The sequence below is a fragment of the Rhineura floridana genome, chromosome 4, assembly GCF_030035675.1.
Source record: "Rhineura floridana isolate rRhiFlo1 chromosome 4, rRhiFlo1.hap2, whole genome shotgun sequence".
Classification (NCBI taxonomy): domain Eukaryota; kingdom Metazoa; phylum Chordata; class Lepidosauria; order Squamata; family Rhineuridae; genus Rhineura; species Rhineura floridana.
In genome coordinates, this window is record NC_084483.1 from 132,757,853 (window position 1) to 132,785,834 (window position 27,982).

Consider the following 27,982-nt stretch of genomic DNA (forward strand, 5'->3'; position numbering starts at 1 on the left):
GAAATTCCCATCAGACTCTTATTATATGACTATGGTTATGACAGCAAGATTATTATGGAATACTGATAATGGAAGATTGGACACTGAAATTACTGGACTTAACAGGACTATTGAAGATGGAAGATGGAATTAATATGGATAATGGAATAATGGCTATTGAAATTATTGGACCTAACAGATTTTGATGAGATGGATTAATCGATATGTTTATTTGGACTATGGTTATGACAATAAGATTATTATTATTATTGAGATGGATTAATCGACATGTTTATTAGGAGAAAAATTGATAGATATATTTCTTAAAGAATTGAAACCTCTCTTTGACTTTTTGTGGAAAGAATAAAGTAATGTTTATGAGATTTGATGATTAATTAAGATAACTACTGGAGGAAAGTGATTTTATAATATAATTTAAGAGACAGGATTGTTATATATTGTAGACCTATAACTGATTTGATCTGCGACAAATGGGAAGTCAACATTTTATTTTTTTGTTTAATCATTTTTGTTTTGTTTTGTTTTTTGTCTTTGAATGTTTTATGATTTTGTTTTGTATGTTTTATGAAAATTTGAATAAAAATTATTGTAAAAAAAAAAAAAGATTTTACAACAAAGGCTCTTACCATATATGGAGCGAAATATGCCAGATGTCCAAGCTGGATTTAGAGATGTACCAGAGATCATATCATATCATTAGCAGTCATTAACCAAAATGGAGACAATAGTCAAGAAATCAGAAGAAGGCTAGGACTGGGGAGGGCAGCGATGAGAGAACTAGAATAGGTCCCCAAATGTAAAGATGTATCATTGAACACTAAAGTCAGGATCATCCAGACCATGGCTTTCCCAATATCTATGTATGGATGTGAAAGTTGGATATTGAAAAAAGCGGATAAGAGAAAAATCAACTCATTTGAAATGTGGTGTTTGAGGAGAGCTTTGTGCATACCATGGACCACAAGAAAAACCCAAATAATTGGGTGTTAGAACAAATTAAACCAGAACTATCACTAGAAGTTAAAATGATGAAACTGAGGTTATCATACTTTGGACACATCATGAGAAGACATGATTCACTAGAAAAGACAATAATGCTGGGGAGAACAGAAGGGAGTAGAAAAAGAAGGCCAAACAAGAGATAGATTGATTCCATAAAGGAAGCCACAGACCTGAATTTACAAGATCTGAACAGGGTGGTTTATAACAGATGCTATTGAAGGTAGTTGATTCACAGGGTCGCCAGAAGTTGTAATCGACTTGAAGGCACATAACAACAACAATACACCTAGTATGATTTGCATTTTAACTTCTTTACTATGTTGAGATTTACTTTTCTACTCTTGGGAACTTTGCATGACAGCATCAGAGATTGGAAGAAGCCAATTTTGGTTCTAAAACATCCTTCAGTGTTGCTTGAAAGGAAAGACCTCCACCTGTACACATTGCTGTCACCAGGTTTTGGGATGTCGTGGGCTCAGGCAGGATTCCTTTGGTAGGTTCCCCTCTTCCTCCCTTCCACCACCCACTTCATCTCCACTGCCATCTACAGCATTAGTCTTAAGCTGACGCATTGGAACCTGCGATCGGGTCCTGGTGGCTTGTAAGAGCAGTGCTACCACCATACAAATATATGGCAAAAAAAATGAAGAAATGGGCTCCCAAATCCATGTTTGGGTTAAAGGTGTGACCTGGATCAGACAAGGTTGAATACCACTGATCTAGAGGGAAAGGGAAGGCAGGAATGTGGGCAACTGCAACTGTTGCTGCTCCTCTTTGCGCCTGGTGTTTGCTTGTACGTTTCCCTGTGGCCGGAGAGAAAGAGGAACAATTGCAAACAGAAGGGCAGCAAGGCCAGGAGTTTGAATAATCAGCAATGGACCCCCAGCCTAAGCGTGGCCCTTGGCAGGTGCCCAACAGTGCTGATCCTCAGTGATGGTGTTGTTGCCTGCCTGCACAGTATAGTGACATTTGTCTACCATTTGTGAGCCCAGACTAGTCTCCAGGTATGTCCCCATCCTCTTTTATTCCTGCAACAAGCTGTGGACAGCAGTCCTGAATTGCTGACAGTTATGTCTTCATAGGTGCTGTTCCATTATGTCTCCTACATGCAGTTGTTGGAGAGGAGTTTGCAGAGGTGATATTCTGCCCCGGAGAGACTCTAATACAGGCATACCCCACTTAACGTCACTTCACTTAATGTCGCCTCGCTATAACGTACATGCTCCATATGCCTGTATTTCTCCAGAAAGCAGCGGAGTAGCAGAGGCTTTAGCACGTGGGGGTGGAAATAGACGTGATCGCACCACCGCAAATCAGCTAGGAGGCGCGATCGTGATCAGCTGGGAGGCGCGGCAGCATAGCAGCAGAGGCTTTAGCGCAGGGCTTCGAGACTCTGCATGAAGGAGAGGTAAAAAAAGTTTTAAAAGGTAGTGCTTCACTTTAAGGACATTTTCGGTTTACGTACTCGCTCTGGTCCCATTGAGTACATTAATGCGAGGTATTACTGTACTGTTCCTAGAGTCTGTTCTGGCTACATCAGATTGTTGCTTGCTGGTGTGTGTTGCCGCTACCCTCTTTTGCAGATGTCTAAAAACGTCTTCCCCCAAATCCAGCTATTCAGACATCTGTGCATTGCCCTAAATGCTTTTTAAAAAATCTGCTTGTCCTTCTATATATCAGCTGCCCAAGTGTGGGACATTTTACAAACTGAGCCAAGAATTCCAAACTAAAACTGTCCCCCTCTGCCCATTTTATCCCTGCTTACTACTTGCCAGCATAAATACGTTCTTGCAGCACTTCTTCAAAATACTCCATAGTAAACAATCCCATAATCACTCTCTCATCCTCTCATCTTGAGCACATGACATACAGATTGAATTATTTAAGGGGTGGGAATCCTCAGGCCTGGGGCCCAGATTATGGCTCTCCAGACCTCTTTATCTGACCTTCAGGATTCTAACCAGGCCACACACCATTGTGAACCTCCTGATGGGAGTTGCAGTGCAAAACATCTGGAAGAGGGCATCAGGTTGGGAAAGACTGCACTAGATCAGAGATAGCCAATATGGTGCCCTCCGGATGTTGCTGGGCTACAGTTCCCAGAACCTCAGATCCAGTGGTGGCTGGTGGCTTCATGTCAGTGGGGCAGTGGAATTTGCTCCGGGTTTTTGTCTGAACTTTCAAGGACCTGTGCAAGGTGCTTCAGCCATACTGATCATATTGATGGAAGCTGAAGTCCAACATCTGGAGGGTACTGTGTTGGCTGTCTTGCACTAGAGAAAGCCAAAGCTAGGTTAGTTCTGTGCTCCTGGAACTTCTCACCACTCAGGGAAATGGGGCATACATAACAGCTTTATAGCAAGATGTGCTTCCTTCTCTCCTCCTGAGTTCCTTGGAGGAGGAGCAGAATGCAAATCTGATTGAAGAGAAATTTCATACACTGTATTGGTCAGATGTTACTTTCTCCAGATGGCTATTTGCCCAGAGCTGTTCAGCTTGCAGCAATAGACAAACATAGGAAAAAGAAATACTTCCTCCTAAAATATTTACATTTCTCTGATGAAGACAAAAGTCATACTGGGGTGAAATGCATTAGATCACTGTGGAGGTTTTTTGTTGTTGTTGTTGTTTTTAAAGATATTATATTGCTCCTTTATTGCCCTTTCTATTTTCTTAGAAAGTTAGGAACCTTGACTTGAAGTTAATGTGCTCCAGAATGTCTGGATTCCCCTCTCCTCCAATGCTTTTTTTTTTTTTTTAAAGAACCCTTTAGGATCCTTGCACTGAGTTAAAAATCGATTGATGAATAAAGTCCTTCATGCAGGTCTCTCTGGAGATTCACTAACAAAGCAAAAAGCTCATTTCCCTGAGGCCTGTGCTTTTTGCATACAAAGTACACATTAACCTCAATGCTTTCAGCAGTGTTATATGGGTCACTCAACTGATGACTTCTGTTTCTTTTTCTTTTTTTTATCATTAATTTTTATTCAAATTTTCAAAGACAAAAAACAAAACAAAACAAAAACAATTAAACAATAAAATAAAATGTTGACTTCCAATTTGTCGCAGATCAGTTATAGGTCTACAATATATAACAATCCTGTCTCTAAAATTATATTATAAAATCACTTTCCTCCAGTAGTTATCTTAATTAATCATCAAATCTCATAAACATTACTTTATTCTTTCCACAAAAAGTCAAAGAGAGGTTTCAATTCCTTGAGAGATATATCTTTCAATTTTTCTCCAAATAAACATGTCGCTTAATCCATCTGATTCAAATCTGTTAGGCCCAATAATTTCAATAGCCATTCTTCCATTATCTGTATTAATTCCATCTTCCATCTTCAATAATCCTGTTAAGTCCAGTAATTTCAGTAGCCATTCTTCCATTATCAGTATCCCATAATAATCTTGTTGTCATAGCCATAGTCCAAATAAACATATTGATTAATCCATCTCGTCAAATCTGTTAGGTCCAATAATTTCCATAACCATTCTTCCATTATCAATATTAATTCCATCTTCCATCTTCAATAGTCCTGTTAAATCCAGTGGTTTCAGTATCCATTCATCCATTATCAGTATCCCATGATGATCTTGCTGTCATAGCCATAGTCATATAACAAGAGTCTGATGGGAATTTCCCCCATCACAAATATGTCCTTGCCATCAATTCTGAATATGTTACTGAAATATTGTTGTAAAGTCACATCTCTGCTCTTCTTTTTTACAAAATGCACTGGCTCATCTCTTAAAAGTTTTTCCATTGTCACATATTTGTAGTTAATTCCATAAATTTTTTCTATGTCAAGCCCCATCACATCATTCCAGTCAAGAATTCTGAATATGTTGCTGAAATATTGCTGCAAAGTGATATCTCTGTTCTTCTTTTTTACAAAATGCACTGGCTCATCTCTTAAGAGTTTCTCCACTGTCACATATCTGTAGCCAACTCCATAGATTTTTTCTATGTCAAGCTCCATCACATCATTCCAGTCCAGAAAATTATCCAAGACATTGATAACTTTACCACCAAAATCTTCATTAATTTCTTCAGAGACAACGTTGAATTCCAAACAGTAAACTTTATTTCTAACATCCATAAACTCCAAATCTTTTTCCAATTTCACATTTGTTCCAATCTCCAGGGCTTGTAGCTTCCCTTTAATTTTTCTTTTCTCATCTCTAATCTCATCAAACACCTCTCTCACAGAATCTCCTATTTCTTTAAGCTCCTGCGTCTTTTTGTTAAATTCAATTTTCATCTCCTGTCTACCCTGTCTCAGGGTTTGTTTCGTTATCTCAATCTCACCCATTATTTTCTGAAACATAATTTCTTCCATGGTCTCAATCACTTTCCTGGTTGTCATTCTTAAAACCACAGAAACAAAAATTATTTCAGCCACAATTGGGTTAATATTACAGGCTTGCTGACATCAGTGTAGACAATACAGCCTGCCTTATCTTTTATGTGTTCAGGAATACAAAACAAACTTAGTTCCCAACATCAAAACAATTAGTGGCGTCATGAACAAGCAGATTCGTCAAAATGAAATAGACTCAAAAAAAATTAATTGTTTCCCCCCCCCTCGAAATAGAAATCCCTCTTCCGTTGGTATCTTTAGAATGCACCTCCAGGACAGCTTTTTGCAATAAAAACAAATATAAGCTTTTTCGATTTCTTTCCTCCTTAATTTCGTGAGTGAAAGAGAAAAGCCATAACTCACCCAGAAGTTCTTCACAGCTGATTCATTGACAAATCTCTTTTTTGCTGCAACAATTTAAACCAAGTGAAAAAAGAAAATAGAGAGAAGGATGCTTATCTGCCTGTTAAAGTCCGTTTTTCTTTGAAGAAAAGATAAACGTGTCACTGTAATCAGCTAGAGCTTGATGAAAGTCCGTCCGGCATTGCAGTTTGAACCTTCTCTCATAAATAAATGAAATCCAGTCCTCCCCACAAAAACAGGCTTTGTGGTTAATCTCTATGTTTCTCCCTGTCTGGGAGAAAATCTTTACCAGTCAAAAAGAACGTTTTGACTGATTTTAAAGCTGAAAAAACTTCTTCTGAGACGAGAGCTCGACTCAGAGGCAGCACAGGCAAAGCAACCCTTCCCGGAAGTCCGATGACTTCTGTTTCATGAACTACTTTTATTTTGGTATCCTGACCCTTGATACAGAATCATGCAATTGTGATTGTTTCTTTGTATAATTAAATAGCTGGGGATGACTGTAGGAGCAGGTTCTTTTTTAAAAATAGTTATGGGAAATAAGATGTTACACCTGTAAATGGGTCTGACTTAACGAGCAACAGGAAATGTTTACCCATTGATTCATACTTTCTCCCGATACCCTTTCCCTCTAGATCAGTGGTGATCAACATTGTCTGATCCAGGTCACCTCCTTTCACTCTGATTGGCTCCAATCAGCAGGAAAGGACAAGGAAGCAAGTTAAAGGACTCTTCTCAGTGGCTAACACACTTTTTCTTCATGCTGATTGGCTCATTGGACACTGGAGGCATAGGGATCCTATTGAGACTTGGTTCTCAAAAAAGTAAGGGGTCTAGGACACCCCCCTCCCCCGAGATACTGGAGGGCTATACCCTGAGAACATGTAATTTTGCTTTTATGGTATAAGGATTTATTGGCTTGTACCTTTATTTTAATAGTCATGACTTATGGGCCTGACAAATAAATTCCTTGAGCTGAAAGTGTCATGGCTTATCATGGGGCTCTGACATATATGTGGAGGCTTTATTTTAAATTTTGAATTTCAAGATGAACATAGTTGCAGTCAATCAAAGGTGCCCTACTCCAGGATACTCCATTTCGTTTCTCCTCATTCCCAGTTTGCCTCCCTTCCAAAAGTCAGCATTCTGTGGTCATGGAACTCAGTCCTCACTGGGCACTTTTTGGGGAGCCCTCAAATGGCTTTTTCCCCTTAAGATTTGTTATATTTCTGTAAAACTTGGGTTTTCCCAGGCCTACTGATATCAACATATATTGTGGTGCCATTTTGGTTACTTAAGGAATGACACTTATGCCTGAACATAGGAAGAAGAGAGAATGACTAGCAGACAGCACAGCAGCAAAAAGTTGAGGATCAGGACTGAAGTAGTAAATATACCTCCCCTCCCAATTTCCCCATTCTCCCAACCAGATGATAATTGTGCAAGTTGTGGCCCTTTAAATGATTGATTTGATGGCCCTTTAAATGATTGATTTGAAAAGTGTTATGTGGCTTCCAGCTTCACACTCCTATCCATAAGGCACCAGCACAAAATGTGGGAGGCGAGCGTCTGTTTGGGTGCCAGTAATACTGATTGGCACAATTCACAATAGAAGCCAGCTGCACATATAATTTATTGGTAGAAATACAGTCAATTGTGAGTCTCTTTCTCTCCCTCCCTCCCCCCCCCCCAAGTAACTGGTCACAGTATGAAATTTTAGTTTGTTACATAAACATAGGGAAATGTAATGAAATTCAGTTTCGGTCTTAAATCCAGAAGAGAAACTGTTATAGAAGGCTGCCATGCCCGCATATGAGCTTAGTGAAGAAGCAGCCTTATCTTTTATATGCCATCATACCTCAGTCTGCAATGCTGTTTTTATGACATCAGGGAGATAAGAATTGAAATGTTTAGCCTTTGGAACAGAGCTACAGGTTGTGAGACAGTGCTAGGTATCAGGCCCTGAGCATGCAGGTTTGCAGTCAGCCTTTGCCCATGCAAGGTGACTGTAAATTAATGGATAGTCCCTGAGATGCCATATGTGGATCACTTTACTGCCAGCACAGTAAAAGATATGATCAAGTTTGATGTTGGTGGGCAAAAGAGAACCAATTCACTGAGATATTCTTTAAACCTTCTTCATGGCATGTAGATGAGGAAATTGAAAGTGCAAACCTCTGGCAGGTAGACTGTCGAGTCACCGGATCCTCAAGAATCACCTGAAAACTAATTTTAAACTATGGCATGACTATGATGGCAGCAGCGTTTTGACCTTTTCCAGTAGATTTTATGAATATAATAAATAAAATAAAAGTAAAATCAATATAATAGTTTATGTACTTTTGGGTATTTGTGCTTTATATTGTGGTAGAGACATTTACGTTGGTTAACAGCTATACACAGTGTTACAAAAATATTTATTTAATGGTTGTTCAGCTTTCTAAATCAAGACGGGTCAGAGGAGACATGATAGAAGTGTATAAAATTATGCATGGCATTGAGACAGTGGATAGAGAAAAGTTTTTCTCCCTCTCTCATAATACTAGAACTCGTGGACATTCAAAGAAGCTGAATGTTGGAAGATTCAGGACAGACAAAAGGAAGTACTTCTTTACTCAGCGCATAGTTAAACTATGGAATTTGCTCCCACAAGATGCAGTAATGGCCACCAGCTTGGATGGCTTTAAAAGAAGATTGGACAAATTCATGGAGGACAGGGCTATCAATGGCTACTAGCCATGATGGCTGTGCTGTGCCACCCTAGTCAGAGGCAGCATGCTTCTGAAAACCAGTTGCCGGAAGCCTCAGGAGGGGAGAGTGTTCTTGCACTCAGGTCCTGCTTGTGGGCTTCCTCCAGGCACCTGGTTGGCCACTGTGAGAACAGGATGCTGGACTAGATGGGCCACTGGCCTGATCCAGCAGGCTCTTCTTATGTTCTTATGACCCCATTTAAGCAACATGGGACCCACCTGTATGTTGGCGTGTGTGCGTTGTTGCGTGAAACAGCATACATTACGTTGGAGTTAAGTTGAGCAAGAAACTTCTTCAGAGCATTAGAGCATGTTAAGAGTCTTTATTAAGACATTAAGGCTTTTCAGCAGTTTCCCCCCCCCCTAGCTCTACAGCACATTTCTCTTCAAAAGCAAAAGTAAGACAGCCTCTCAGTTCAGAGGCATGGTGCAGAAGGGCAGCCTCACAGATCAGAGGCATAAAGCAGAAGAACAGAAGAACCAACAACTGGCTGTTACAACTTTCCCAGCTGTTATCTCCCATTACCATGACAACCTGTCTGACCAAGTCTGCTCTCTCAGGCCAGACATGGCAGATAAGACTGCTTCTCAAAACACATGCTTGTAACTTTCCAGACCTGATGAAAACATCCTTTGGCAGTACGGCCTAATGCCAGCACTGTAATGATTCTCTTTAGTGGCTATTAGCCACAATGGCTCTGATCTGCCTCCATAGTTGGAGGCAGGGCCAGCTCCAAAGGGCAGCCAGGTGGGGCCCTGGCTGAGGGCCCCATGGCCCACAGGGGCCCCTCGTTATAGTGGGGGAGTAGTGCTCCTCTTCCTGCTGCAGATCACAGGGAGGGAGCTGCCCATCCCCTCACTCGCCCTCCCCTGCCCCCTCACTTGCACTCCCCCTCACCCCCTTCCCCTCCCCCTGCCTGCTCACTCACCCGCTCCCCCACTCACTCCCCCTTCCCCCACCGCTCACTTGCTTGCCCACCCTTGCTATGGTGGGAGAGTAATGCTCCCCACCTGCAGCAGGGAGGATTGCAGGGAGGGAGCTGCCTGTCAGCTTGCCGGCACACCCCCACTCCCTTGCTCACCCTCCCCCCACCCCCTTGCTCGCTCGCCCTCTCCTCCCACTCACTCGCCTTCCCCCCACCCCCACCCTCATTGTGGTGGAGGAGTATTGCTCCCTTTCCGTGGCAAGCTTCCTGCCATGGATCACAGGGAGGGAGCTGCCCATCCATGCCTGCTTGCTCTCCCCCTGCCCCACACTCTCGCTCGCTTGCCTGCCCCCCCACCTGCCTGGTAGGTAGGTAGGTAGGTAGGTGGGGCATGCGTGCGGGTGCCAGGGTGGGGCCGGCCCTGGTCACAGGTACTGTGTTTTCGAATACTAGTTGCTGGAAACCACAGGAAGGGAGAGTATTTTTGTACTCAGGTCCTGCTTACAGGCTTCCCTTGGGCATCTGGTTGGCTACTGTGAGAACAGGATGTTGGACTAGATGGGCTCCTGGCCCGATCCAGAAGGCTTTTCTTGTGTTCTTGTGTTGTTAAACCTTCCCTTTTGTTTTTCTTTCCTATATTTTTCTAGATCTGCATAGCCCTGAACTTCTCTTTCTTATTAATTTTCTCATTTTTGTCTGTCTTTGTCATCTCCTCAGCATCTGCAGGTACAGCTGGAAAATGCCTCTTATCTCAAACCTTAGAAAGCTGTTGCCAGTCAGCATAGATCTGCCTTTGCCAACCTAGTGTCCTCAAGATGTTTTGGATAACTCCTGTCAGCCCGAGTCAGCATGGGCTGTGCTGGCTGGGGCGGGTGGGAGTTGTTGTGCAACACATCTCTCAAGGGCACCAGGTTGTCAAAGGCTGTCATAGATACAGTACTGAGCTAGATGAATCAAAGGTCTGAATCAGTATCAGTCAGACTTCTTTGCCATTCTTTCTGCTGCTAAGGCTTTCTTTTCTCTCCAAAAGATGGTTGTGATGACAGCAGTGTAATAATGCATATATACTGCTGGGGCAACCCACTGGTTGAAGACCAATGTAAATGTTGGGTGTCCTTCCTTATATATTGATTATCAGTTGTCCACACTAGGGATATCCAGTGTTGGCTTGAGTGGCAGTTACTGTTGCTCTTTCCTTTCCTTTGCCAAACCCTTTGCCTCGGGACTAGGAATGCATGCTAGACTGCAGGTGAATTGCAGCTATTGAGCCATGTTCTTCTGCTTGGGTGCCTCTGATTCTCTGCTGAGAATGCACCCATTAGAAAAACACAACTTACACCTTGAGCATCTGTCATGTTTCAACTATGTTGTAGGACTTATTTTCTTCTGCCCTATACAGTAGACCCATAGGAAAACATCCATTATTTTGGAACATTATTTTGGTCCACCCTGCATTGTATTGTCTATTCAGCAGTCATTAAGGATCTTGCATAGCTCCTAATCTGTCTTTTACAGCTGTAAACACATTAACAAATTGTTCCTGTAGCTTCACTGTTGTGTTAAACCACCCAAAGGTCCTATGAAGCATATTGTGTAGGGTTGCTTTTAATTGCTAGTCAGTGGAGCTATTACTACAGGGAATAATCTGATGGCCTATCAAATGAGTGTGAACCATGGTGAGGTTTTTACATGGACAAAGTAAAGTTCTCTGTGGTTGATAGCCTCCCCCTATGTACCCACCAATTCTTTTTGGACAAAGACTACTGTCATTGCAAGGATATTTGAATGAGGTCTCATAGAAAATATTTGTTGGAAATCTAGGCTAGGTTTTATTTCTTTATCTTATGGCAAAAAGGGACGGGAGGAGGGTTGTATTAAATCCATAGGGTCTCAATGACCATGCTACAGATTTAGCATGTTCAGCTTTAGCTAAGCGTATTTTCACAGCTAATGTTAAGAAAGTCTTTTAGCATCCTTTGAAACACCTATGTGCATTTGTGGATTGTCAAAATGGGACTTAACCATAACAAGCTACCAAGGTAGACCAGTAGTGCATCTAGCTCAGTATTGTCAATACTGGCAGCAGTTCTCTAGGGTTTCAGGCAGGAGTGTCTCCCAGCCCTACCTGCAGATACCAAGGATTGAAACTGGGACCTTCTGCACACAAAACATACACTCTGCCACTGAGCTATGGACCTTCCCTATGTAAGAGCCCCACTGCAAAAATCATGTTTAACCTTGAAGCACTTTTTTTTTTTACCTGTAGGAATGGTCTTCAGCCTGCATTCAGCTGTGAATGAAACAGCCAGCTCTGCCAATCTAAGGCTGGAGGACAGATTATAGCCTTTTCAGATTGTTGAAGGTTGTGTGAGAAAGATATTTTTGCCTGTGATGTATACACTTCCTTCTGATAAACAGGTTTTGGTAGTGTTAGAAAAACCTGTTTGACTTGAGATCACAGTAGGGATTGGGAAAAAGTAATGTGTGGGTACATCATGGGCTTCTGCCATATTATTTTCAAATCATCGTCAGTCTTGCATCTTCATAAGTAATTTGCTCAAGGAACTTGTGGCTGAATAAGCTTCTTGGCTCTAGGGCATTTCTGAATCAAACTGAATAAAAAAGGAATGCCCTACAGCCAAGAATTATTCAGATTGCCCCTGAAGAAGGAAAACTTCCAAAATTAGTACGTTTTTAATGCATTTTAGAGAATAATTTATTATTGCCTTTTTGAGGGGTAGAAGTGGGGAATGCTACAGTGGGAGTATTCAAATGGGGCAGGGGGTGACTTTCTGGAGATGAAATTGAAAAACTGGTTTCTGTATTATTGGCCTAAGAATTTACAATATTGTGTATCTAGGTACAATCTAGAAATACTTTGGTGTGTCTAAACCCTGCTGAAATCAATGGGATTTTAACATGCCCATCTTTTTATTCTGTAATAGAAGTTATGGCCTGACTCTGGCTTTCTCTGGAGTCAGCCCAATAAAATTAAGAGTTTGACACTCTTCACTGACATTTATTTTTATTCTGAAATTGTTCCCCTTTGGTATAAGAAATACGATTTTGTCCTTAACCTTTCTCAGTCTTATCAGGTATTTAGCATGTTTTCATCCTTTTTCCAAGCTTATCATTGCAACAATGAAGGCTGGATTAAAAAATAATAATCTGAGTATCTCTGGTACTCTTACGTTTTAAGAAGAACCTGATCAACCAAAGCAGTAGTGCAAAATAATTAACTAATTTGCAGGACCATAATTTGCAGAACGGAGCTGTTGCAGCGTTTGGTTGATCATGATTTGGGAATATGCATCCTTCTAAGCTGCCTATGACGCACTGACTTTTTTTAAAACTGTAATGTTAGTTGGCAGATTGGATGTGTGGTTTCCTCTCTCTCTCTCTCTCTGCTTCAGGATGCTGGATTCCACAGAACTGTTGCTGTAAGCAGTCGTGCTTATCAGAGCCAGAACACAGTGTACAGAGTACAGGCATACTAGATTCCTGCCATGTCTGTTTTGGAATGTAAATCACAAGAGACTTTAATAGCAAGTGGCCTAATCCTGACCACAACTGGGTGGGGTTTTTTTTGTTGGAATGATGTGCATGTGTTTGTTTGAGGACTCCGCACCCTGTTGAATAGGTTGGAGAAAAATAATTGCTTCACTTCCATGTTCCAAATGCCTTTAAAAAAGGTAAGATTAGTCCAACAGGTTCAGCAATATATGAAACAACTGAATACAGTTTTACAGCCATCCCCAACCTGGTGCCCTCCAAATGTTTTGAACTACAGCTCCATTGCATGTGACCACACTTGCTGGGCTTGATGACAGTTATCCAAAACATCTGGAGGGCAAGAAAAAATGTATATGCGCACATGGACACATGCAGGTTGTACAAAACTGGCCATAACTCAGAAGAGAAGGCACACCTTTCATCTAGCCACCTACTTGTCCCTTTCTTCTTCAGGACCCCAGCCTGTAAGTTACTTGTGGAATAACTTGCAGGCCAGTATCCTGGGTAGGTGGAGGCTGGTGAATGGTTCGCGTTGCTTCCTGCTGTTCAAGGCTGAAGGAGGAGGAAAAGAAAAGACCTATGTCAATAGCCTGCTATGAATCAAGCTTAGGGTTGCCAGATCAGAAGCATCCCAAACCCTGAGATTTCAGGGGCAGGTCCTAGTGATGTCATGGGGGCAGACCCTAGTGATGTCATAGTGGGTGGCCCTAGTGATATCATAGGGGCGGGGCCCTAGTGACATCATTAAGCATGATACATTAAGAATCAACCACAGTTGCTTGGAGCATACTACTCAAACAAAAAAAAATTCTCTGATTGGAAATTTAAGATAGATGAAGGTGTTTCCAGGTCCAGCTGAAGTGACGGAATTATTCCTTCTCGCCTGCTTAGAGAGCTTGGGTAAGAAACATTTAATCTACCCTACCTGCTTCTGGCAAGAAGGTTTAAGTGCCCTAAGGCTGGGCCAGTCACCAGAAAGCCATTGTAGAAAGAAGGGAGCCTAATGTTGTGAAGATGGTAGTTGTGAGCACTCAGGAGTAGAGATGTAAAATTTCCGGAAATTCTGAAGCAATGGAAAAAACTTTTTTTCCTGGTTTTTTTCAGAAAAATTGAAAAATGCAATATTAGCACTTTTTACAGATTGAACGTCACTTTGTTACTTCAGGAACATAAAATGTAGTTATGTGCAAGCTGGTTTTCCATATAATTATCACATTTTGTATATTAAAAGTACATTTTATTCAAGCCATTATTACCAATTGAATTTACTTTTTTAAATTTTCCTTTTTTTTGGTAACAAATGAATCTACAAGATCCTGAACTGTAAGGAACACCTGAACTGTAAGGAACCTCTTTTGTTTTGCCAGTTTATGGGGAGCAGGCAAAAAACAATTTAAAAAACCCAGAAGAAACCATCAACATTAATAACAAAGAAAATTATTTATGTCCCCGCTAGCCCTTCACAGTGTCAAGCAGAAGATATTATGTTTTTTATATCTGTTTTTAACTCATTGTTGGTTGTATTATTTTGAATGTTTTAAATACCTGTCTTTAACTGTTTTTGCCAATAATTTTATTGTTTTAATTCTTTCTATAAACCGTTTTGAGGTTTTTTACAGTATATAAATGTTGTAAATAAAATAAATAATTTTGCAGTCATTGTGGCCCTTGAATCTCTTTCCTCTTTTGTACTGAGTCAGGCCATTTGGTACCATCTAGCTCAGTACTGATGACATGGACTAGCATTGGCTCTCCAGGATTCTAGGCAATAGTCTCTTCCAGATATTGAATTTTGGACCTTTGCATGCAAAGCATGTGCCCTACCACTGAGCTACAGCCCTGTTTAACAAAGTATCTTTTAAAATTATTTTCAATTCACTAATGACTGCACATCATTCATTTAAAGTACATTCAACATACATTTGATGCACATGAATCCCACTACAGAATCCTGGAAACTGTAGTTTGTTAAGGGTGGTGGGAACTATAACTGTGAGGGGGAAACTACACTTCCCAGGATTCTTTAGGGGAAGTCATGTGCTTTAAATGTGAGTTGGATGTGCTTTAAATGTGGATCTGCATTACTTCATAAACTTTGCCTACGTGTAAGTCATTTTAATTAAATTTTAAAATGGAATTAAATTAATTGAATTAATTAAAATTTAAAATGGGAATAAGCGACAAAGTGTGCTGGGTGACCATGGGCTACGCACCATCTCTCAGTTTAATCTGTCCCTCAGGGTGAAAACAACAGAGGGGGACCATGACCACCCCAAGGAAGAATGGCATGCTTAAAATGTAGAGGAAGTAATCATTTGTAAATGATAATTTACAACCATTGTGTGAAATGAGACACATATCAAGATATAATATGAAGAAATATTTATGTAAGTGTGAATGTCAAAGATGTTTATTATTTACACAACCTGTAAATATATTTATAGTGCAATCCCATGCATGCTTACTCAGTAGTAAGTCCCAATGTATTCAGTGGGGCTTACTCAGACAGGGAAGCACACACAGGACTGCAGTTCAATGATAAGGAATTTCACTCACCCAATCCAAAATTCAGAATCATGCTACTTTAAGTTGTTTTGCAACTGTTTTATATTTGTTTTACAGTTACTGGATTTTAAATGGCTTTATTTCTTGTTGTGAGCTGCCTTGGTTTCTAGCCCTACCTCACAGGGTTGTTGGAAATATTCCAGATACACACACAGTAGAGATGTAAAATACATACACCCCATGTAATAGTTTATTGTCAAAACCAGTTGGCCATTGTAGAACATTTTTTTAAAGATAAGTATTAGTTCTCTGCCAAGTAAAAGCAGTGACACCTAAGTAAGCCCTGCCTTACTGCTTAAAAAAAAAAAAGATCAGAGGGGGAGAGAAAGATATACAATACAATCCTTTTCTGTGTTCACTCAAAAGTCCCATTGATTTTCAGCACAATCCTAACCATGTCTACTCAAAAGTAAGTCCTACTGAATTCAGTGGGGTTAGCTCCCAGGTATGTGGAATTAGCATTGCAGCTTTACTCCCAGAAAAATTTCATATTAGGAAGGTTTTTAAAACAGGTTATGAATAAGACAAATAAGCTGAGTTTTTCAACAGTCTAGTAAAATTTAAACTTGTTTGACTCCTTAATTTGAAAAGTATAACACTGCAGCATGTACACTTTTAAAAACTTCTGTTCAAAAATTATTTAAAAGATAAAAAGTATAATATACCATTTTTGCAAGTAATTAAAAAAAACCCTGCATGTACACTTTTGTGCCTACCAAGATCCTTCTGTGATCTTCTGTTGTAGTGCAATCCTATGCATGTTTACTCAGAAGCAAGTCCCAATCCTGTACAGAGAAAGTTTATGCTGCTGAATGCTATATATTTACTGAATTCCTGATATGAGACAAGCAGGAAAAGGATACTGTTCTCAGAATCTGAAATGAAGTTTAGCTCTTGCTATTGTCAATCACAACACTGACTTCACTTATTGGCTAAAAACCTGAAAGGGCAGGGATTAGAGCAGCCAGTACTAACAGAAGTTGTGGAAGGGGTGGCTGACATTTTGGTTTCTATCTTTTGGACCAGATCACCTAGACACTTAATTTTTTTTAAAAATGAAAGCTAAGAGTCCAGAGATTAAGGTTAGTCACCTGGAGACCCAGAGAGGACCCCACAAAACTGGAGTCTCTGGACGAAGACCCGATATCTGGCAACCCTAGTCAAGCTGTACCTGTACCTGTGCCTGGATGGATTAGGGCTGTATATTTTATTGCATAAGAAACAAATCTTTTTGAGCATTAATGCAGACACATAGAAATGATTGCACTCAGGAAACACATCTGTTGAGTAAATAAGTACCATTTTAACATCATCACATCTCCAAAAAGGAACGCCAGCTATTGGAAATATAATTGTGCAAAAAATCATCATAATAGAAGATTCTATACTTCCCACTATCAACCTCGTTTTCTGAAGCATCTATTATGTACATGGCTTTTTAAAAACTCATTTTCTTTTGTTAGGTACTGTGCCTTATGAATACAAAAGTTTGCACATATGCAAATGTATACATTATTGGTATCATTTAAATGGAAATAGTTGGGAAGGACAGGGCTTATTTTGTGATAGCACTCACTGGTACAGACTACTGGCACCTCTTTTTTTGATCCCCATGGCAGCCATTTTGTGCTGGCATCCAGGGCCCTTTTATGAAGACACTGGGGAAGACTGTGACCTGTGGGGAAGATTGTGAGTTTGCTGCCCACCTGCTAACTGTTCATGGTTTCTCCCTTCTTCCCTTTATCTTTAAATTAGGCTGGGACCAGACAGCCCTTCAAAGAGACAACTCTTTCCAATAAAGGATTGTCCTTTGACAGCCCTTCAAATAGAGAACTGCCTTCTCTATAAAGAGCACCACATGGCCACACTAGGTCAGGGGTTGTAAGGGGTCACCTGTCTAAAAGTAAAAGGAATGGTACAAACAAAGAGAGAGACAGAGAGACAGAAAAAGGTGGCCTCAGCGTCCACCAGCAGCATGTGGCCCCTGACAGATCACCTCCAAGGGAGTGTGAAAACTGTGCATATTTTATGGGGGGTGTGTGTGTGTTTTTTAAAGATCCCTACTCCTTTGCCAAACCAAGACTGGATTGTAGACAGGGCTTTGATTACACAGGTTTGCAGAGCATGTAGCATTGGACATGTAATCCAGATTCCTTGGAATACCAGCTCTTTGCAAAGCAGGTTTCTAGTCCTTGTGGCTGGAAAGATATAGATGAAAGTGGATAGGAATGTGGGCTGAAATCTCAGAAGTGAAAGGGGTGGTCAAAACAGGTTCCAATCCTAAACCATCTTACTACAGAATAGGTCTTGTTGAATTTAGTGGAACTAACTTCTGAGTACAAGCTGTAGAATTGTGTTTTATTCGGATTTTTAAAAAATCCTTCTTCAGATTTACTATTGCTTCTGTTGTTATTTATTCTGCTGTAAACTACCCTAGGAACCAATAGGTTAAAGGGTGGTATATAAATACACAAAATAAACAGAAAATGTGAACAGTGATTGTTCTGCACAATTTCCATGGTTTGGGGAGGGGCTCCTATGCTCCGTGTAGTTTCACCCCATCCAATATGTAGCAAAACCAGAACATGGAAGATAAAGTTTGTGAAGGATAAGGCTATTGATGCCTATGAGTCATGAAGGCTATATATTTTCTCCAGTATCAGAAGCAGTGTTTCTCTGTATATCAGTTGCTGTGCTTCTTGAGCAGGAGAGTGCTGTTACACTCAGGTCCTGCTTGCGGGCTTTCCGTAGTCACCTGGCTGGCCACTGTGAGACCAGAATGCAGGACTAGACAGACCTTTGGTCTGATCCAGGAAGGAAATTCTTATGTTTATGTTCAGAACAGATGATGCAAAATAAGAGCATGTGGACTAAATTAGGCAAAATGAGATTAACTGCGATGCTAATATGCCAGAGTCACATCATTTGTATAGGCCACAAAACCCAGCTTTTCCTGGCACAAAATTTGGATTACCCTGGTACATAACTTTTTACTTTTTCTTTTGGATAGGGTATATCATAGCTCTGGTTACGGTATGTGCTGTAGGAAAGCATCCATGAATTTGAGTGTCCATGGACCAGATGGCCGAACTCATTATGTTTCTTTTCGTTTTCCAGGCCCAAATCGCAAAATGCCACCAACTGCCAGTGCCATGGACTTCTTCCAACTTTTTGTCCCTGACAACATACTAAAGAACATGGTAGTACAAACAAATATGTATGCCAAGAAGTACCAGGAGCGATTTGGAAGTGATGATGCCTGGATGGATGTCACCCTGACAGAAATCAAGGCTTTTCTTGCATACATGATATCCACCAGCACTCACCACTGCGAGTCTGTACTCAGCATCTGGAGTAGTGGTTTCTATAGCAACAAGAGCATAGCACTCATCATGACTCAGCCAAGATTTGAGAAGATCCTCAAGTACTTCCATATTGTGGCCTTCCGTTCCAGTCAGACTACACATGGCCTCTACAAAATCCAGCCCTTTCTGGACTTTCTGCAACATAGCTTTGACTCTGCTTTTAAGCCTTCCCAAACCCAGGTGAGATTTGGTTTCTTGGTTGTGGAAATATTTCACTTATGGATCAGGCCATCAGTCACAAACTGGGAGAAGTGAGGACATACTACTGGCACGTGTCCTTTCACTACTCAAGTTCTGCTCAGAGTAGGCCCATTGAAATCAATGGACTTAAGTTATGTCTAGGGATGGAAAGATCTGTCAGTTTCAGTTCTCTTCGTTTCTCATTTTTCCAATTTTAAATAAGTTTATGCAGCAATTTGCAATTTTCTTTTTTTTTTTAAAAAAAATCCTCATGAAAATTCTTCAGCATTTTAGTGCGAAGTTCTCCTATTAAACACATTTTTGTATGCAGTTTTGATTAATGTACACATTTTTGCAAGCAATTTCTCCTAATGCATTTTGTATGCAATTTTCACTAATATATTTATTTGTATGCACATTTCCCCCTAATATATTTATTTATTTATTTATTTATTATTTTATTTATGTCCCGCCCTTCCTCCCAGCAGGAGCCCAGTGCATTGTTTGGTTGGAGAACTACATTGCAAAATTTGGATAAGTGAAAGATTGTTTTGGAAATTGGAAATTTGGTTTTAAATGTGAACCAAATAAAATTTCTCCTCTATCCCTAGTTATGTCCATTACTTTTAATAGGTGTACTGTAAGTATGACTAATGTTGGATATAATCCAATCTCTCCAGTGTTTTCCATAGCTGTCTTTAAGCAGTGTATTATCTTTAATGTGTGTTACTGGAAATGATTTGCTCAGCTATGTGCCTTTATGCGCGGTGTGGTACATCATGATAAGCATGTGCAGATCCACCCTGAGCTAAGGCAGATGCTTGGTTCAATTACAAAATATGCCAGAGTATTAAGGTTTAACGTTCTTATGTGATGTTTCTTTTCAGTAAATTGGTTGGCTTGGTTGTAACATAATTAAGATGAAACCAGTCACCAATAAATCAAAATAGTAAGAGATCCAGATTCTAATTTTGGAAGGGTATGAATCAGTGGGATAAATTAATTCAACTTGTGTCTTCTAATTATATTATTTCTCTTTATCACTAATTGTTTAATTGAATTAAAGATGGGAACTCTAGCATCAAATGATATGCTCTTTCCAAAATGAAGGTACAAAGTACTTGTTAAATGAAGAGTATTCCCTGAAGGCTGCTAGTGAAATCTGGGAGGATATTCTGCTGACTGAGGCATCATTCTTTTTATCCCACTTGATAACTCAATATCAGGGGATGACTAGCATGTGAGAATTAGCCACCAGAGATATGCTAATACAGACAGATGTTTTCATATTAACTTATTTCACCTAAAATTTTAAGCATGTCTAGGTGCCAAAATAGATGTGATGTTATTCACATAATCTGCAGTTGCATGTTTTTTTAAAAAATCTAAAAAGCGTGGGAGGGGTGCAAACCTGGATTGGTGCAGTAGTGGGGTAGGGTAGAGGGGCTCTAACTGTTTGATCCTGCAACAGTCCTAATCTGGATCGAGCCCTCTCCAACTGCTGTTTACATTGGGAAGAAAGCTCCCATGAGTACCATAGAGAGCTTTTCTCCAGATGCGGATAGCTGCGGCAATGTGTGTGTGATCCAGGTCTGGTGCAAGAGATTGCACTGCCTGACCTGACATGCCCCTGTTCCCCCTCCTCTTTCTTCCTTGCTGCCCCCCCATTCCTGCTCCTTTCCCCCCACTTACTTTCTTTTCTCTTTGCTTTGCCACTCTGTTAGCAGTGGCAGTCTCTTCCCCTCCTCCTTGCCTCAGCCTGAGGATAGGTCCAAGGGATCCTTTGTCAGAGTGAGGCATTCTGGACAAGATGGCTGGGAACGTGTCCAGGTTGCTCCCTCCACCTCCACAATATCTAGAAATGCTGCTTAAACTTAGGAAGGAGTTTACTTTATTCCCTCAATAAAAATAGCATTTCTAGCCATTGTGGCAAACCCCAGCCACTCTCCTGGCCACCTTTTCCAGAATTCCTCTCTCCGAGGAAGGACCACCACCCCGGCCCTTCTTCAGAGAGTACAGCAAGGGCGGGCAACTACTTTTAGCCTATGGGGCAAATCCAGATGTGGCCAACCCTCCACAGACAGTATCAGGTCCCCCTCCTCCCCGACTGGCGCAGCGTGGCTTGCATTTGGCACCATATTTAAACAGGGCTGAAAGCAAACTCTGCTTGCAAAGGGAATAATCTGGTGCCTTTGAAGGGGTGCAAGTTATGCTGCTGGGAGTAGATCCACTTGGGAGCCTGCAAGTGGATGTGATGTCTGCTGAAAAGCAGTGCAGTTTGCATTCAGTGCAAAATGTAAACAAAGCCTAATGCAAGGTGTGCCTTCAAAGGAACAACCAGGAGTATGCTCTAAGGCTCCCAATTGCTTATTTGCAGCCACAGTTTTACCAATTCCATACCTGGCATCCCCCCCATCTCTATTAGATTTATATCCTGCCTTTCATCCCAGGAGGAGCCCAGGGAGTCCTATGACATTAGGTGAGTAGCAGGTGGGCATGGCTGGGGAGAAATGGCCTCGTGGGCCTAGTTAGGAGGTCTAGCGGGCCTAATTAGACCCATGGGCTGGAGGTTTCCCACACGTGGGCGAGAGCGAGGCAGCAAGGAGGTGGGAGGGGCAGCAGAGAATCTTGTCAGATGGCTGGACATCCAGTGGCAATAATGAAGAAAGTGAGAGGAAGGGGTTGGACTCAGTGGCCTTACAGGCCCCTTCGAACTCTACTGTTCTGTGATTCTAGGGTCTGGAAAGTGTCAATGTACTGCTTTGCTACATCCGTTGCCCAAGACATTTGTCTCAGGTTGGCTCATTATTGCTTAGCTGCACCCCCCCATCAGCCCTGTTGTGACTCTAATCAAGACCATGATGGGGACAAAGTGTTACAGCCCCCCATCAGGCCATGCTTCAGCACAACATAATATCACATCTGGTTTGGCCCTAGAACTAACTTAAAATTATTGATTTAAATTAGTCATGATGGCTTAGGTCATATTCCCATTGCTTGCAGTGGGATTTAGTCACAGCTTGTCACACAATTCACACATTCAGATACCAATCATCCAGTGGATGTTATCAAGAGCTGAAAAGTCAAGTCGCATACACATATATGAACTGGCCTTTAAATGCATTCAATATCAAAGGCTGAAAAGCTTAATCATACCAACTGCTGTAATTCTGAATTCTGTTTAATCTTCTGTGTCTCTCCCCATTTCCAAGTCCTTTTCCTAAGAATACTTTGCCTGTTTGGAATCCTCACACAGTTTGAATCAGCCTTACGTCATGCAGAACATCTGGCTCTGTTTGGCCCTACCTGGAAGATTGCTACAGCAAATTAAATGGCCTTTGTCTTTTTGGCCCACCTCTCTTCCGTATTAATGGAAGAGCACAGATTTTAGATTGGCAGATGGTGAAATAGCAGCTTTTGCTGTGGTTTAACACAGCCTTCAAAATGAATTATTCAGAGATCTTTAGATTTGGCACCTTGTCCACTTGACAGGGTTTTGGTAATTGAATTTATTTTGTAATGTGCCAAAGTTAACAATGTACAAACAGTGGTGTATAAAATAGCGGGGGGGGAAGGGGATACCTCAGGTTGCTCCTGATTTTAGGATGGCTGTTACTGGCTATTGAAAGACTGGGAATCCCTTAGTTTGAACCTTGTGAGGGGGACCCTCAACATTTTACTAAAGAAAGTAGTTTCATTACTTTCTTTATCTGTATAACTTCCTATCCTAGAAATTGTTGCCAGATTATTGTTTTCATTATCATCACTGTTAAAGTGCATGTGTTGCCTCCACTGAAGCCTCAAGGCGGCTTACAAAATACAAAATAGAAAATACAATTTAAAATCCATAAATGCTACTACATACAGATATCAGTAACCTCCTTTATACACATATATATGAAAAACTTCTCCATCCAAAACAACAAAAACAACTACCCCAATAAATAATGTTAAAATGATCAGCAGAAGGAAGACGTTAACTCTAAAACCTTAAAAGCTGTGCCACTGCTAAAACCAATAAAATTGCTATAATTACTAAAAAGCTTGGGGAAAAAGAAACATCTTTGTCAAAAACTGAAAACACAAAAGGTGAGTTTCCATATGTGAGGACCCACCACCGAAAAGGCCCTTTCTCTCATCACCACTCTTCATAACTCTAATGGAGGGGGCATCCTAAGGAGGGCCTTGGTAGATGACATTAAGGTCAAGGGAAGTTCATACAGGAAGAAGCATTCCTTCAGATACTGGAGTCCCAAACCGTATAAGGCTTTATGGGTTAATATTAGCACCTTCAGTTATTAGCCTTTTAATTTCATTTTCTACAACACTTGTGATTGTTCTCTTAACTACTCCCAAATAAGCAGTTTAATGGTTGGATGTCGCTTCAGGAGCAAATTAAACATGACCGCTGCAGATCCATCTGCTTGGGAAATGGTGTAATTTTAAGGTGCTGAGGTGGCAGCGGGGGGAGTGCTGAATCATCCATTTACTTCCATGCGCCTCTGCTACCAGGTGCATTTCTCTCACTTAAGCTCACTTCTAGTATTCACCTGAGGGGAAAAGATGCCTGGAGGAGAACGGCTAGAGTCTGCGGGGAAGTATGATGAAAGTCCCTTATACCAGTCAGAACATTGGTCTATTTAGCCCACTTTTGTCTACTCTGACTTAGTGATCCTTGAGGAATTCTAATGTATGGATCCTTCAGACATCTCACTTCTCCAAATTTTGCGATATAATTCTCTGCACAATTTTTTCCCAAGTACCACAATGCATTGAAAATGGGCCTTTTAGGAGAAATCGCATTTAGAAAGGTTTACACAGGGAGAAAATACATTTAGAAGGGCATATGTTGGGATAAAATATGAGTTTAAATATGTATTTTAATATTTATTTATTTATTTATTTATTTTATTTTATTTATAGACCGCCCATAGCGAATAGCTCTCTGGGCAGTGAACAGCAGAGTTAAAATACAAAGTTACAATAAAACATACAAGGTCACAACAAGGTAGAGTAAAAAACATTGAATATAAAACATGAACGTTAAAATGCCTGGGAGTATAACCAGGTCTTAACCTGGCGCCTAAAAGAAAATACCGTAGATTAGATTTTTCTAATCTAGAGTCCCAAATATCACAGATAAAGTGTTGTAGAAACTTGAGAATTCTGAAGACCTTTATCAAAAGCACCTTTTTCCAGACTGATACCCTTTTTTCAGACAGAGCAATAGAAATGAATACATATTTCCATAAATTATACAGCCATTAGAGTAGCTGCATACTATAGCCAGCATGGATTTTTCACATTCTGCCATGTTAAATGGAAAATATCCACTGTGCCGTTCTGCTCCTTCCCATAAGCTCATTTTAAAACAAAATCTTACAAAACCTGAACTCAGAAATGCCTGCTTAACAACCCCTCTAAGTTTTCATGGCAAAACACTCAGAGAGAATTGAGAGTTCAAAGTCTAAAACAAGAGGCAAAACACACACTACCATCACTACCCCAGCTTGCCTCACCTAGCAGCATCACGCAACTTGTGAACACTTCTTCACAGGCACGTACCTGAGCAGAAACCTTCACAGATAACATGATGCTTTGAAAAATATTATATAGTAAGATTTCTGGCAGCTGAGGACAATATTTCTTGCATCTGATGACATGGACTCTAATCCACAAAAGTTTTAAGTGTTAATAAATTTCTTATTTAATGTGCTACAAGGCTCCCTTGTTTTTTATCAGCAAAAATGAGGAACATCAAGCCCACATAAAAATCAGAACCTCTCCCAGCTTTCATTGTAGACAGCACTATGGTGACAAGAGTTGTGGGAACCAGAAGAGCGGTTTCTAAGGCAATGTTCATAGCCTGTCTCTGAAGAGAAGTGCAAAACTGAGAGAGGCCTTATTTATTTATTAAATGTGTATCCTGCCCTTCCTCCCAAAGGAGCCAGAGCCCAGCAAGCGGAATCTGAAATCACAGATAGGGACAGAGTACGTCAAATTTCAGAGAATCAGGAAAAAAAACAAGAGTTATTTCCTAGCCAACTCAAGCCTATGTGAAAGTTAGGACAGAGGAGAAAAGAAGTGATGCTCCAGCTTTTTTTTCTCTTTAGGAAAAAAAACACCTTCCATAGGGCAAGAAACAACAGCCTCTGTTCTGTCGAATTCTATTGCAGTCCACTGGATAGAAATTTATATTTAAATATCTAGCCAGCCTTTCTAAATGAAGTACTCAAGAAAGCTGCATGTTTGAGTGAGAGACTTGTTTTATGTATGACTAAGGATGTACAGGGCTTTCACTTCCGGGAAGGGTGACTTCGCTTGTGCCTGCTTTTGAGACGGGCTCCCGCCTCAAAAGAAGCTTATTCAGATATAAATCAGTCAGAACATTTTTTTTTTTGACTGATGAAATTTCTCCCGGGCAGGGAGAAATGTAGAGATCAACCTCAAAAGCCTGTTTTTGTTGGGAGGACTGGATTTCATTAATTTATGAGAAAAGGTCCAGCCAGCAATGCCGGACGGACTTCCGAACAAGCTCTATCTGATTAATGCGATACGTTTATCTTTTCTTCAAAGAGAAAACGGACTAACAGGCAAGCACCCTTCTTTCTATTATTTTTTTTTACTTGGTTTAAATTGTTGCAGCAAAAAGAGATTTGTCAAATGAATCAGCTTTAAAGAACTTCTGGGTGAGCTATAACTCTTCTCTGTTATTCACGAAATTAACAGCTTATCTCTGTTTCTATTGCAAAAAGCTGTCCTGGAAGTGCATTCTAAAGATATAAACAGAAGAGGGATTTCTATTCCGAGGAACATTATATTGTCTGGGACTATTCTCTTTTTGGTCTATTTTATTTTGACGAATCTGCTTCTTCACGACGCCACTAACTGTTTTGATGCTGGGAACTAAATTTGTTTTGTATTCTTGAACATAGAGAGATAAGGCAGGCTGCTCTGTTTATACTGTGATGTCATCAAATATAATTGGGGGGGCAGATTAAAAGAAAACCCCACATTAATCAAGCAATGGCACAGAAAGGACTTTTGCATGAATACATGACAAATTGACATGGACCAATAATAGATCGATATGTCTCTTCCTTCTGTGGCTGGCAGTGGCACTGCAGGAGCTCAGGCTGAGGTCGTTTATAGCCCTGCTAGCTGGAGATGTGGGGGACTGAGCTGGGAACTTTCTGCATGCAGAGCATGTGCTCTAGTGCTGTGCTCTGCCCTCTTCTCATAGCTGTTAGATCAAATTCAGCCCAAAGCCCTTTCAAGCTGCCATAATCTTTCTTGGAAACCTATGTCCTCACTGTGGGAGGCTGTGTGGATCTAGGATCGGCCTCCACAGTCACTAATGGACCTACCATTAAAGACCTTATTTTGGAAAACAGTCTTACTTGGTCATGGGTGATCACCAAGCAATCCTTCTTGAAGAGAGCAAACCAGCCAAAGGGCCCTCTACCCGTCTCCTTGTACTTATAGTTATTTGGGGAGCCACATACAGTGGAATATGGGGAAAATATGCCATTGGTGCTCAGGATATCTGCTCGCCTAGAGACGTTATTCTTTAGGATATCAAACAGAGTTTGCACAGCTTCCCACATGCACCTCTTATTTTTTGCGTCTAATCCGTACATTTTGCCACGGTGCTTTCAGATGAGGCTGTGAATCATTTATGAGCCATTAAGGGCTTGTATAAATGAAGACATGCAGCAGCTCCAAAGCTTTTAAAAGTGTAGACTTAAGGATGTTGGTGAGAAACTTATGTTATAACAATATCCAAGCTTGAAGGCAGACATCTCTGGATTTGAAACCTTCCATATCAAAACCTGCCTGAGCTGTACTTGTCCTCATCTTTCAGATTATACCGCCACAGGGAAGCTCAAGTGCTGGTGGTGGCCAGGACAGGAGTGCTCTTTGCCAGCTTTGGCTGGAATACAATCTATCTGGAATGGATGGCCCTTGCCTCTATTATCCATGCAGTAGCAATACGCAGGCTAGGCTATCGTCATGCATTCTATATGAGCATGTTTTCTTGCCTGAGTACTGGTGTGAACCAAGTGGTCATATATTGGACCAGTTGCCAGCAGTGGCAGCTGGTGGCTCCATGTCAATGGGGCACTGAAGTCCACTCTGGACTTGAGTCTGAACTTTCAAGGAGCTGTTCAAAGTGCTGAAACCTGTTCCCATCACCACAAGCAGGGGTAGCCCTAGACTAGCTGCCAGTAACTGGTGCCCCAGGCAAACCATGCAGTCAGCCAGCCACTCCCAAACCCCAAGGGCAAATCTAGGCTGAGGTTTTTGGTAAACTGGGAAACATATTGCCCCATATCCTGTTAATGTCTGTCCAACCAATGTTTCTGAGATCAGATAAAATACACAAAACATTCAGAATTATACAGCTACGAGAGTGGCTGCATACTATAGTCAGCATAGATTTTTTTGCATTCCACAGTGTTAAACCGAAAATACACCCCCATGCCATTCTGATGCTTCCCATAAGCTCATTACAAAACAAAACCTTACCAAACCTATAGTCCTGAACTGAGAAACACTTGCTTAACAACCCTCTAAATTTTCATGGCGATACACAAAACAGTCAGAGAGAATTGAGAGTTCAAAGTGTAAAAAGAGAAACAGAAAAAAAACAGACCCCTTTTGGACTTTTTTCTATCAGTGTTCTCATAATACGTTGAAATTAATTAAAAATCAGCCATGTTCACAAAGTGCCTGTACCCCTACTACTGACCTTGCCCCATACTCTGACCTTCATCTTCTGCAGTTTAAAAGTTAAAAAAATGCCTAGCTGATTTTTAATTAATTTAAAAAATTTAACATTGAACTCAATAATAATGTCGGGCATGCTCAGTAAGAACCAACTGTCAGTGTTCTAAAAGCCAGACTCCCTGCTGCTTGGCTTGCCTAATCAGGGGCCACACCCACACCAG

The 27,982-nt window shown here is 40.8% G+C and overlaps 1 protein-coding gene across 2 annotated transcripts in view; it reads left to right on the forward strand.

Moving 5' to 3' along the window:
- Positions 1 to 27,982, forward strand: part of PGBD5 (piggyBac transposable element derived 5) — a 123,247-nt gene that overhangs the window by 57,138 nt on the left and 38,127 nt on the right. For both annotated transcript variants that reach the window (XR_009762328.1, XM_061624474.1), the window contains exon 2: positions 18,604 to 19,031. Coding sequence is in view for 1 of the 2 variants with exons in the window: in XM_061624474.1 (XP_061480458.1) it covers positions 18,604 to 19,031 (428 nt within the window). In the remaining variant the exon portion in view is untranslated. The remainder of the gene's footprint in view (positions 1 to 18,603; positions 19,032 to 27,982) is intronic.